Source organism: Symphalangus syndactylus, chromosome 13 (genome assembly GCF_028878055.3).
Source record: "Symphalangus syndactylus isolate Jambi chromosome 13, NHGRI_mSymSyn1-v2.1_pri, whole genome shotgun sequence".
Classification (NCBI taxonomy): domain Eukaryota; kingdom Metazoa; phylum Chordata; class Mammalia; order Primates; family Hylobatidae; genus Symphalangus; species Symphalangus syndactylus.
Genome location: NC_072435.2, coordinates 120,777,347 through 120,789,950, shown reverse-complemented (window position 1 = coordinate 120,789,950; position 12,604 = coordinate 120,777,347). Strand labels below are relative to the sequence as shown.

At 54.4% G+C, this 12,604-nt stretch overlaps 1 protein-coding gene across 3 annotated transcripts in view; it reads left to right on the top strand.

Moving 5' to 3' along the window:
- The window catches only part of DHX37 (DEAH-box helicase 37), a 44,163-nt gene that overhangs the window by 7,928 nt on the left and 23,631 nt on the right, over positions 1-12,604 (top strand). For all 3 annotated transcript variants that reach the window (XM_055236224.2, XM_063614749.1, XM_055236222.2), the window contains exons 4-8: positions 1,116-1,461; positions 5,084-5,232; positions 7,040-7,132; positions 9,944-10,040; positions 11,127-11,240. In XM_055236224.2, the coding sequence (XP_055092199.1) occupies positions 1,116-1,461; positions 5,084-5,232; positions 7,040-7,132; positions 9,944-10,040; positions 11,127-11,240 (799 nt within the window). The remainder of the gene's footprint in view (positions 1-1,115; positions 1,462-5,083; positions 5,233-7,039; positions 7,133-9,943; positions 10,041-11,126; positions 11,241-12,604) is intronic.

Here is a 12,604-nt window from a genome sequence, read left to right as displayed (position 1 = left end):
CGGCGTTTCTCCATGTTGGTCAGGCTGGTCTCAAACTCCCAACCTCGGTGATCTGCCCTCCTTGGCCTCCCAAAATGCTGTGATTACAGGCATGAGCCACCGCCCCCGACTGGTTTGTGTCGTGTTTTAAGGCGTGAGTGCTGTTTGCCAATATGTTAGCTTCCTGGCGCTGCCATAACTAATTACTGCAAACAATGGTGGCTTAGAACAACCAAGCTGGAAGGGTGCCGTGGCTCACACCTGTAATCCTAGCACTTTGGGAGGCCGAGGCGAGTGGATCACCTGAGGTCAGGAGTTTGAGACCAGCATGGCCAACATGGTGAAACCCCATCTCCACTAAAAATACAAAAATTAGCTGGGCATGGTGGCTCATGCCTGTGGTCCCAGCTACTCTGGCGGCTGAGGTGGGAGGATCACCTGAGCCTGGGAGGTTGAAGCTACAGCGAGCCGCAATTGCACCACTGCACTCCGTCCTGGGCGACAAGGTGAATTCATATTCCCACCTAGTCTCGACTAGTTGGACGATCCGGCCAAACCAGCAGTGTCCCCATCAAGCTGCTGACCCTTAAATGGCCTGTGTGCCCCTCCTACCCAGTCCCACCCAGCTCTGCGGTCTCCTCAGCCCGTGCTGCTCATTTACATGAGGCCTGGCCCATGTCTGTGAGCACTGTCAGTTAGTCACTGTTTATCAAGTGCAGAGACTGTCCTAGGCTCTCTGCTAGGCCCTGGGGATACAGCAGCACACAGAAATAAAGTCCTTTCTCTTAAGGAGCTTCCCAGTGTCATGGGGGGAGATGTAATCATGGGAAGTCATTAGGTGAGTGCATCTGTGTCCCGCGCTGGGAAGCACTGAGCAGAAAATGAAGCAGGGAAGAGCGAGGTGGGGGGAGAAGGGAGAGATGTGGGGTCTGTATGTGGTCAGGGAGTCTCCCTGACAGCTGGTGCTTAAGCAGAGGCTTCAGTGGAGTGAGAGGAGGTATCTGCAGGAAGGGCGTTTCAGGGAGTGGAACAGCAGGTGCAAAGGCCCTGAGGCAGAAAGGGGTGTGGCCCTGGAGTCCTGACCTCTGGAGATTGAGGTGGGGCCTCTGTGCCTGAAGTCTCTGCTATCTCAACAGGAAGGCTGACGAGGTGGTAGCCCCAGGCCAGGAGAAGATCAGCAGCCTCAGCGGTGCCCACCGGAAGCGTCGCCGCTGGCCCTCAGCTGAGGAGGAGGAGGAGTCAGAGGAGTCGGAATCAGAGCTGGAGGAGGAGTCGGAGCTGGATGAGGACCCGGCTGCTGAGCCGGCTGAGGCTGGTGTGGGGACCACAGTGGCACCTCTGCGGCCAGCTCCAGCACCCAGCAGTCAGCCCGTGCTGGCTGGGATGCCTGTTCCTCCTCCTCCAGCTGCAGCCCCACCACTGCCCAGGGCCCTGGCTAAGCCCGCCGTCTTCATCCCTGTGAACCGCTCCCCGGAAATGCAGGTTCGCCACCCTGTGTTTGTGATTAAGAATCTAGGTTAGCTGGCGAGGGGCGTGCAGAGGGCGTCCTGGTGAAGTGGGGCAAGGGCATCCCTTCTCTGTGCCTCCATGTCCCCATCTAGGAAAGGGGAGAGTGACTGCACCTCCCTTGAGGCTGTGGCAGGGATTGGTGCGTGAGGAGGATCACAGTGCAGGGTGGGTGTCTGGCGGCACGCCTGGCAGGCTCGGGGCGTTGGAAGTCGGCGGCAGTAGCTTCATTGCCATTGCCCTCTGACCAGCGGGCCTGGCCTGGGCTGCCCTGATCCAGACAAGAGTTTGGGCTGTGAATCAGTTGACCCGAAATCAAGTGCTAATTCCCCTGCTCTCCAGCTCACTTCCCACGCATGTGTAAAATGGGAATACTCCGGCTACTGAAGGGGCTCCCCCTCTCTGTGCCTGTTTCCTTCCTGGTACAATGAGTGTCTCACTGGGTTGTGAAGACAATGAAAGGATTTGGGGCATGGAAAGCCCACAGCCCACATAGGAACTCTGGATCCCTAGAGGTATAATGGTTGGCTGCTGAATGGAATTGGGATCCTGATTCTAAGTACATTTTTCTGCTTTAAAGTCTTCATCAGGGTAAGCTGACTGCTCTAGCAAACGACCCCAAAGTGCCAGTGGCTTCACACCACAAACGTTTGCTTCTAGGTGATGTCATCACGCAGTGCCATCTGGTGGCAAGGAGGGTGTGGGGTTCTGCTCTGCGCGGTCACTCAGGGGCCTGGCCTCCTCCATCCCGTGTCCCTGCCATCCCTTGGGACTTCAGTTCCTGCTCTTCTTTTTTTTTTTTTTGAGACGGAGTCTTGCTCTGTCACCCAGGCTGGAGTGCAGTGGCGCGATCTCGGCTCACTGCAATCTCCGCCTCCCGGGTTCACGCCATTCTCCTGCCTCAGCCTCTCCGAGTAGCTGGGACTACAGGCGCCCGCCACCACGCCCGGCTAATTTTTTTTTGTATTTTTGGTAGAGACGGGGTTTCACCGTGGTCTCGATCTCCTGACCTCGTGATCCGCCCGCCTCGGCCTCCCAAAGTGCTGGGATTACAAGCGTGAGCCACCGCGCCCGGCCCGTTCCTGCTCTTCTTTGTGAATTTTTCCCTATTCTCATCCTGTCTATATTCCTAAGCAATACATACCGTAGGTTTGCCTGTATTTAAAAGTGGTGTCATGTCATTTATGTTATTCCAGTTTGCTTTTTTGTTACTCAGCATTATATCCTGGGATACATCCATGCTGATGCAGGCAGCTGAGGCTCATTTATTTTTTTCCCCACTATCGAGTATTCCACGGTGCGAATATAGCACAGGATAAGTATTCTGTTGCTGGATAGTTGGTTGTTTTAGCTTTTTGCTATTATCTTCACTGCTGTTTTTGTTGTTTGTTCGAGACAGGGTCTCACTCTGTCATCCAGGCTAAAGTGCAGAGGTTTGATCTCAGCTGACTGCAACCTCCGCCTCCAAGGCTCAAGTGATCCTCCTGCCTCACCCTCCCAAGGAGCCTGGGACTGTGGGCACACGCTACTACGCTTGGCTAAATTTGCATTTTTTTTGTAGAGACAGGGTTTTGCCATGTTGCCCAGGCTGGTCTTGAACCCCCAAGCTCAGGCAACTCCCAAGCTCAGGCAGTCTGCCCGCTTTGGCCTCCTAAAGTGCTGGGATTACAGGTATGAGCACCATGACCGGCCTTCACTGCTGTTTTTTTTTTTTTTTTTTTTTTTTTGAGACGGAGTCTTTCTGTGTCCCCCCAGGCTGGAGTGCAGTGGCGCGATCTCGGCTCACTGCAAGCTCCGCCTCCCAGGTTCACGCCATTCTCCTGCCTCAGCCTCCCGAATAGCTGGGACTACAGGTGCCCGCCAACACGCCCGGCTAATTTTTTGTATTTTTTTTAGTAGAGATGGGATTTCACCGTGTTAGCCAGGATGGTCTCGATCTCCTGACCTTGTGATCCGCCCACCTCGGCCTCCCAAAGTGCTGGGATTACAAGTTTGAGCCACCGCGCCCGGCCTATTCACTGCTGTTTTAAACGTTCTTGTCCCTCTCCTATGAGCGCATGTGCAGAAGTTTCTCTTCGGCAGTGTTTGCAAATGACGTCATAGCCATCTTTGGGTCATGAATTGAGTAGCTTTTTATCTTTTCTTTTTTTTTTTTTTTTTTTTTTTTTCGAGACAGTGTCTTGTTGTGTCACCCAGGCTGGAGTGCAGTGGTGCGATCACAGTTCACTGCAGCTTCTACTTCCTGGGCTCAAGCAGTCCTTCCACCTCAGCTTCCTGAGTAGCTGGTACTACAGATGTGTGCCACCATGCCTGACTAACTTTTTTATTTTTATTTTTTTGTAGAGACAGAGTCTGGCTATGTTGCCCAGGCTGGTCTTGAATTCCTGGCCTCAAGCAATCCCCTGCCTTGGCCTCTCAAGTCACGGGGATTACAGGCGTGAGCCATCATGCCTGGCCTCATATTTAAAAAAAAAAAAAATGGACGCCAGGCACGATGGCTCACGCCTGTAATCCCAGCACTTTGGGAGGCCGAGGCGGGTGAATCATCTGACGTCAGGAGTTTGACACCAGCCTGGCCAACGTGGTGAAACCCCATCTCTACTGAAAATACAAAAATTAGCCGGGCATGGTGGTGGGTGCCTGTAATCCCAGCTACTCGGGAGGCTGAGGCAGGAGAATCACTTGAACCCGGGAAGTGGAGGTTGCAGTGAGCCAAGATCACACTATTGCACTCCAGCCTGGACAAGAAGAGTGAAACTCTGTCTCAAAAAGTAAATAAATACAACAAGTGGAATAGAATAGAATAGAAATAGAACAAAATTAAGGGTATGAGCTTGTTGGCCAGGCATGGTGGCTCACGCCTGTAATCCCGGCACTTTGGGAGGCCAAGGTGGGCGGATCACCTGAGGTCAGGACCAGCCTGGCCAACCTGGTGAAACCCCTTCTCCACTAAAAATATAAAAATTAGCCGGGCGTGGTAGCATGTGCCTGTAATCCCAGCTACTCGGGAGGCTGAGGCGGGAGAATCGCTTGAACCCAGGAGGCAGAGGTTGCAGTGAGCCGAGATCGCGCCATTGCATACACATTAGGGTGAGCCATGTTTCACAGAACTGTTCCTTCCATATACGATACATATACGTGCCTGTGTGTGTACTGTGTTATGATATAAAATGTGTTTCTTTCCATGAGTCATAGGAAAAAATGTAGAAAGCCCCTGCTCTGGAATATGTACCTAGGAGAGGAACCACAGGGCCACACATCCTTAACTTTGAGAAAATTCGCACCAGATTATTTATCGAAGTGGCTGTGCCATTAATTGAGACTCCTGCCAGCAACAGCCGAGGGTTCCCATATCTCTGAGATACTGCTCTGCCGCACCCAAGCTGTGCCTGGGAATGTCAGGCCTGGTGTCCTGAAGGATGCGGTCCCTGTCTCTGTCTCTCCCGGACCATGGCTCCTGGTCCCCTCCCCAGCTGTCAAGGCCTCTGTTCCCCAGCAGGCACATCTATTCAGCACCCATGTGTCAGCTGCCACCTTCCTGGAGGTCACATCACTGTCTATAGTCTTGCTCCTAAGTGCTGACTTCCTCTCCTTCCAGGAAGAACGGCTGAAGCTCCCAATTCTCTCTGAAGAACAAGTAATCATGGAGGCTGTGGCTGAGCACCCCATCATCATCGTGTGTGGCGAGACCGGCAGCGGGAAGACCACACAGGTGCCTCAGTTTCTCTATGAAGCAGGCTACAGCAGGTAGGGGCTGGACACAGGGTTCTCTCTGGGTCCCTCAGTGACACTGGAGATGCCCCGAAAGGTTGATAAGAGCCTGGGCTCCCCAGGATCCAATCCTGGATCTGCCCTGCGCATGCTGTGTGACTTCAGACAAGCTACTTAACCTCTCTGGGCCCCAGCTGTGAGATGGGAATAATGGCGCCTACTTCACAAGATTGTCGTGTGGATTAAGTGAGTGAACACTTAAGTGAGTAGCACACTTAATTCCTGGCACATAGAGCTATGTGCTTACTATTTTCTTTTTTCCTTTTTTTTTTTGAGACAGCGTGTTGCTGTGTCACCCCGGCTGGAGTACAGTGGTGTGATCTTGGCTCACTGCAACTCCGCCTCCCGGGTTCAAGCGATTCTCCTGCCTCAGCCTCCTGAATAGCTGGGATTACAGGCGCCCGCCACCACACCAGCTAATTTTTGTATTTTTAGCAGAGACACGGTTTCTTTTTTTTTTTTCATTTTTTTATTATTATTATTATTTTTTTGAGATGGAGTCTCGCTCTGTTGCCCAGGCTGGAGTGCAGTGGCACGATCTCGGCTCACTGCAAGCTCCGCCTCCCAGGTTCATGCCATTCTCCTGCCTCAGCCTCCCAAGTCAGCTGGGACTACAGGCACCCGCCACCACGCCCAGCTAATTTTTTTGTATTTTTAGTAGAGACGGGATTTCACCATGTCAGCCAGGATGGTCTCCATCTCCTGACCTCGTGATCCACCTGCCTTGGCCTCCCAAAGTGCTGGGATTACAGGCATGAGCCACTGCGCCCGGCCAAGAGACAGTTTCACCATGTTGGTCAGGCTGGTCTCAAACTCCTGACCTCATGTGATCCACCCACCTCGATCTCCCAAAGTGATGGGATTAGAGGCATGAGCCACCCCGCCCAGCCTGTGCTTACTATTTTCACTGTGTAGCCTGCTATTGGCACTTTTGAGCTATGTGTGTTGGGGTCCCCAAGACCATGTGCAGGTTTGGTGATTGACTAGGGACTCCCAGGACTCAGCATGTTATCCTGCACATGGCTATGGTATATTACAGCGAAGGATGCGATCAGCAGAGGGCAGTGGCACCTGGGGTGTTCTGGGGAAGCCCAGCTCCAGCTTCCAGAGTCCCCTCCTGGTGGACTCACACAGGAGGCACTGGATTCTCCAGTAGCCACACAGGAACTGTCCTTCACCAGGGAAGCTTGTTAGAGATTCAGGGTCCACTGCCGTTACTGGGGTCGCCTAAGCCCGCCCTGCCTGGCAGGAACGAAATCCTAGATGCCTAAAAGGAAAGCAGGTGTCCGGCATAAACCACCCTGTTTGCACAAACAGCCTGGGCACAGTGGGCCCCGCACTTACAGGGAATGGAGGGAGCTCTCCTGTTGTACAGGTTCAGGCACCCAGCGAGGGCCAGCCCCGTCAACAGCCTTTTGAGGGAGAGCAGCCGCAGGCCTGTGGCGTTAATGTTCCCATCCATCGGCTTGGCGGGTTCCTGTGTCTGGAAGAGCTTGTGCTTGACTGGGGCAAACAGAGCTCCCAGCCTGGTTCCCCCAGGCCCTGTTCCTTCTAGCGGCTGCCTGGTGTCTGCTGCATGGTGAATGTCGAACCATTTTCTGTGTGTTGTTGGCCTCTGGGCTGTTCCCTTTGCTGTTAAAAGTAGTGCAACCTGGCATTGTTTCCCACGGCCCCTGGGTGAGCGCCAGGTCAGTATGGCAAATCTTGCTGTGGAACTGCATGAGGCTTTGGGATGAGCAGGTGGGGCCGCGTACTGTTGATGGCCATGTTCTTCCTCCCCCAGTGAAGACAGCATCATCGGTGTCACAGAGCCCCGCCGAGTGGCCGCCATGGCCATGTCCCAGCGAGTGGCCAAGGAGATGAATCTGTCCCAGCGGTGAGGGCTCTACTTCCTGGGGCGGACTATGGGGTGGTCCTGTGGCCTTGCCCAGACATGGGAAGCCCAGGAGGAGGTGAGCAGCATCTGTGCCGAGGGTGCTGGGTGGAGTGTCACCTCTGCATGTAGCACTGGGAATCATTGTGGGAGACAGCCTTCCAGGACCTGCCCAAGCAGGGGGCCTCCAAGCAGGCTTACATCCTGCATAGTGTGCCGAGGGGACACAGTGGCCCATCCAGGGGCTCAAGAACAGAGCAGGGGGCCAGATGCAGGCAGTCACGGAGCTAGTACCTAGCATTGCCGGGTTAATCTAAAACTCAAGGTTCTAAAGTACAAAATCTTGGCCGGGTGTGGTGGCTCACGCCTGTAATTCCAGCGCTTTGGGAGGCCGAGGCGGGTAGATCGCCTGAGGTCGGGAATTCGAGACCAGCCTGACCAACATGGAGAAACCCTGTCTCTACTAAAAATACAAAATGAGCCAGGTGTGGCGGCATATGCCTGTAATCCCAGCTACTCGGGAGGTTGAGGCAGGAGAACCCAGGAGGCGGAAGTTGCTGTGAGCCAAGATCGCACCATTGCACTCCAGCATGGGCGACAAGAGTGAAACTCTGTCTCAAAAAAAAAAAAAAAAAAGTCTTCTGGCAGTAAGTCTGTAGGAAAGTTGCTTTGGAAAGTAACCTTGAGCAGGCAGATATAGCACTTGCTTTACAATGGCTGGGAGCATGTGTTTATAATGCAGAGGCCTGTGTCTAACATGTCCAACATGGTCTCAGATCCAGAAGGCACAAAAGAGCACAGAGTGAGAGCCTGCCTCATCTGCCCACTCATCAGATGTTACTAGGCAGCGTCTAGTGTGCCAGGCCCGTCCTGGGCTCTCAGGACATGGTGGTGGACCAGACAGAGCCACCAGCTCCTGGGTCAGCATGCCAGTCGGGGGACTTGTTGTCTTTGTACATTAGGCTGGGAGGACACTAAGGCAGGGATGGAGTACTGGGGGCCCCTTCTCACCCAATGCCCTGCCTCCTCTCCAGTAGCAGCCACCACTGCCCATCTCCTGCACATCCTCCTGGACAATTCTGTGCATAGTCAGCGGGCGTCTAGAAAAAGCTGCCTCATCCTCTTTTTAACTTGTTAAATATTATAAAAGTTTGGGGACTGGGTGGCCGGGTGCGGTGGCTCACGCCTGTAATCCCAGCACTTTGGGAGGCCGAGGCAGGTGGATCACGAGGTCAGGAGATCGAGACCATCCTGGCTAACACGGTGAAACCTTGTCTCTTCAAAAAATACAAAAAATTAGCCGGGCACAGTGGTGGGCACCTGTAGTCCCAGCTACTCAGGAGGCTGAGGCAGGAGAATGGCGTGAACCCAGGAGGCGGAGCTTGCAGTAAGCCGAGATTGAGATAGCGCCACTGCAGTCTGGCCTGGGCGAAAGAGTGAGACTCCGTCTCAGAAAAAAAAAAAAAAAAAAAAAAAATTGGGGGACTGGGCATGGCAGCTTACGCCTGTAATCCCAGGACTTTGGGAGGCCGAGGCAGGCGGATCACCAGAGGTTGGGAGTTTGTGACTAGCCTGACAAACATGAAGAAAACGCATCTCTACTAAAAATACAAAAAAATTAGCCGGGTGTGGTGGCACATGCCTGTAATCCAGCTATTCGGGAGGCTGAGGCAGAAGAATCGCTTGAACCCGAGAGGCGGAGGTTGCCATGAGCCGAGATCATGCCATTGCACTTCAGCCTGGGCAACAAGAGTGAGACTCCATCTCAAAAAAAAAAAAAAAAGTGGGGGCATATACATAAGTAGAAAGGATAGTATAATGAGCCCCCAGGTACCTAAGACCCAGTTGTAATAATTGTCAACTCCTGCCCTACCCTGTTGGGTCTGTACTCTCCTCCTGGCCCCCCTCCCCATCACTGTTTAGAAGCAAATCTTAGATACCTTATTTTATCCTCAATATTTTGCTGTACAGATCTGAGAGATAAGAACTAATTTTTTTTTCTTTTTTTTTTTGAGACGGAATTTCACTTTGTCACCCAGGCTGGAGTTCCGTGGTGTGATCTTGGCTCACTGCAACCTTTGCCTCCTGGGTTCAAACAATTCTACCTCAGCCTCCCTAATAGCTGGAATTGCAGGTGCCCGGCCAATTTTTGTATTTAGTAGAGATGGGGTTTCACCATGTTGGCCAGGCTGGTCTTGAACTCCTCACCTCAGGTGATCCACCCACCTTGGCCTCCCAAAGTGCTGGGATTACAGGCGTGAGCCATTTTTTGTTTTTTTGAGATGGCTCTGTCACCCAGGCTGGAGTGCAGTGGTGCCATCTTTGCTCAGTGCAGCCTCAACCTCTTGGGCACAAGTAATTCTCCCACCTCAGCCTCCTGAGTAGCTGGGACTACAGGTGCGCACCACCACACCAGGCTAATTTTTGAATTAAGACAAGGACTTTTTGTGAAACACACACAGCTGCAGTACCCCGATGATAGTTGCCAAGTCTGTGAAGTCTCCGGAACACACTCCAGCCCATGTGCAGGTCTCCCCGGCGTCTCCTGGCCTAGTCGCCATTCGAGGAGGGCTCTGGCCGAGGTGTTCAGGGCCTGGCTCCTCAGCTGCCCTCAACAGCTCCTTCCGTTCCCTTCAGAAACCAGGGTTTTGGAGGGGGAGAGTGGACTGGGGAGATGTCTGGGACTTGTTTCGGGTTGCTGGCGGGCCCTGCCCTCAAGCCGCCTGCCTGCTCCACGGCCTGCCTTGTAGTGGCCCCGTGGCGACAGCCCCAGCCAGGCACGGCTCTGCCCTAAACCGAACTCTGCCCACACAGGGTCGTCTCCTACCAGATCCGGTATGAAGGAAATGTGACAGAGGAGACCAGAATCAAGTTCATGACAGATGGTGTGCTGCTCAAAGAAATCCAGAAGGTTGGTTGCGGATCCTGGCTCACAGAGCAAGGCCAGTGGGCATGGGGGCGGGGTGCTAGGATGTTACCTGGGATCTGAGCAGCCGGCGAGCCACCTGTTGATCCAGCACTCCCACGCTGCTGCTGTGTGACTTTGGGTGAGTTAGTTAACCTCTCCAAGCTCAGTTTCTTGATGAGTATGTTGGTGCATTCCTCAGAGAATCGTTTTGAAGTGGAAGTTGTAGAGTGCGTGCTAACAGCTTAGCACAGTGGCCCGTACCTAGAAGGTGCTCATGAAATGTGAACTTATATTTTTATTATGACTGACTCAGAGTTCATACCTTGCCCAGGGTGTACTGAACGCCTGTGGTGTGCAGGCTCTGCCCTGCGGGGGACCCAGACATAGCCCCCTCTTGGGAGCTTCGAGTCCAGTTGCGTTTGGTGAGGGGCAGCACCAGACTCGGAGTGGGGTACCAGCCTCAGGCTGAGGGACAGGGGAGGGGCCGCTGGGCCTTGCCCTTGAGCGTCTTCACGGTCCCTGGCCACAGAAGCTGCATCCCAAGGACTTTCCGTTTGTAAATTGGAACCCCAGCTGCTGCCTCCCCGGTCAGCCCACTTGGGCCTTGGAGAAGCACCCCACGCTTCCTAGGGAGCCGGCCATTCGGTCAAGTGGGTGGCATGTGTGTCCAGAAAGCATGCAGGGCCTGGGTGGGGGACTGCTGTCTGGTGAAGAAGCTGTGCTCTGTGCTGGCTGTGACATCCCCTTGGGCAGGGCCAGTCTCCCAGGGGGATGGCAAAGGTGATTCCAGCCCTCTTGGCTTTGAGGCCACTGGGACTCCTGGGGGTGGCGGTGGATGCAGTTTGGGTCTGGGTGGCCCCTGTCTGTGCAGCACCTGCTGGCTGACTGCCCGCAGCCTCACCCCACATCTCATGTCCATTTCCCACCTGCCCTCCCGCCCTGCGGGCATTCGAGTTGAGCAGCTCACCTCTGATGAAGAGCAGCTGCCCTTCCTCTCACACTGTCTCCTTAAGTGGGGGTTCTGGGATGTGAAGCGGCCCTTGGGGCTCAGGCTGGAAGGGTGGGCCTTACCCCTGGACCTCCCCCCAGGACTTCCTGCTACTGCGGTACAAGGTGGTGGTCATCGACGAGGCCCACGAGAGGAGCGTGTACACCGACATCCTCATCGGCCTCCTGTCCCGCATTGTGACTCTCCGGGCCAAGGTAGCACAGGAGGCGGGTGCTGGGGAGCCCTGAGCCCTGGGCCCCCCCAGCTCTGTCAGAGGCTTGGGCTCCCTTCACCTGTTCCCTGTTGTACCCTGGGCTGCTGCCATGAGCAGGTCCCCCGAGCACAAGGTCTCCCTGGGCTGTGAATCTTGGAACAGCCCCTGTGTGATCCCCTCCCCACTGCCCCAGCACCAGCCTCATAAACTGGTGTCCTTCTCCCCATCCAAAGCAAGAGGCTCAGGAGAAGTGTTGATGCCTGGCCAGGCGCAATGGGGCTGGTTGATGAGGCCTCTGGGATCAGTAGAGCGGGTGGGCCTGCCCAGCCAAGGGTCAGGCTCCCGGAGCTCTGAGAGGGGCTCCACAGGGCCTCTTTCTCCATCTCCCTGCCCCAACCTGACACAGGGGCCTGCTGAGTTGGTGGGTGCCACCCTGGGGCGGGGCTCCATGCAGTAGGCCTGTCCCACCCTCCCGGCGGGGAGAGGGGCCTGCGCTCCACATATGCTACGAGCCTGGCCACATTCAAGGCCCTGAAAATCGACAGTGAACAAGACGCTGTCTTGTTCTAACAGTTCCTGCCCTCCTGGGGCCTCCACTTCAGCAAAGGTGGCAGGCAGGACGCAGACTCAGAGTATGTGAGCCAGTAACAGACAAAGCCGGGGGCAGTGGAGGGAGGATGCAGGGCTAGCGAGGGCCTCACCCAAAAGGTGACCTCTGAGCTCAAGCGGAGGGCTGAATGAGGGAGGGAGTGAGTGGCGTGCATCGCAGAGCGAGGAGAAGTCTGACTGGAGGAGAGCAGTGCAAAGGTCCTGGGGCGGGCATCTGCCTGGTGCCTTTTTTCTTTCGGTAACAAGCTTTATTGGACTGTGATTCACATTTCATATCATTTGTCCTTTCAGATGTACAATTCAGTGGTTTTTAGTCCATTCACAGAGTGTGCAGCCATCACCACAGTTTTACATTTTGTCACTCATCAATCCAAAAATAAACCCTAGGCCGGGTGCGGTGGCTCACGCCTGTAATCCCAGCATCGTGGGATGCTGAGGCGGGTGGATCACTTGAGGTCAGGAGTTCAAGACCAGCCTGGCCAACATGGTGAAACCCTGTCTCTACTGAAAAACCAAAAAATTAGCCAGGCCTGGTGGCGCATGCCTGTAATCTCAGCTACTCGGGAGGCTGAGGCAGGAGAATCACTTGAACCCAGCGGGTGGAGCTTGCAGTGAGCCGAGATCGCCCCGCTGCACTCCAGCCTTGGTGAGAGAGTGAGACTTCATCTGAAAAATAAAAACAAAAAGAAACCCTGTGCCTTTTACGGTTTTTGGTGGTGGTGGTTTTTGTTTTTGTTTTTTTTCGAGGCAGGGTCT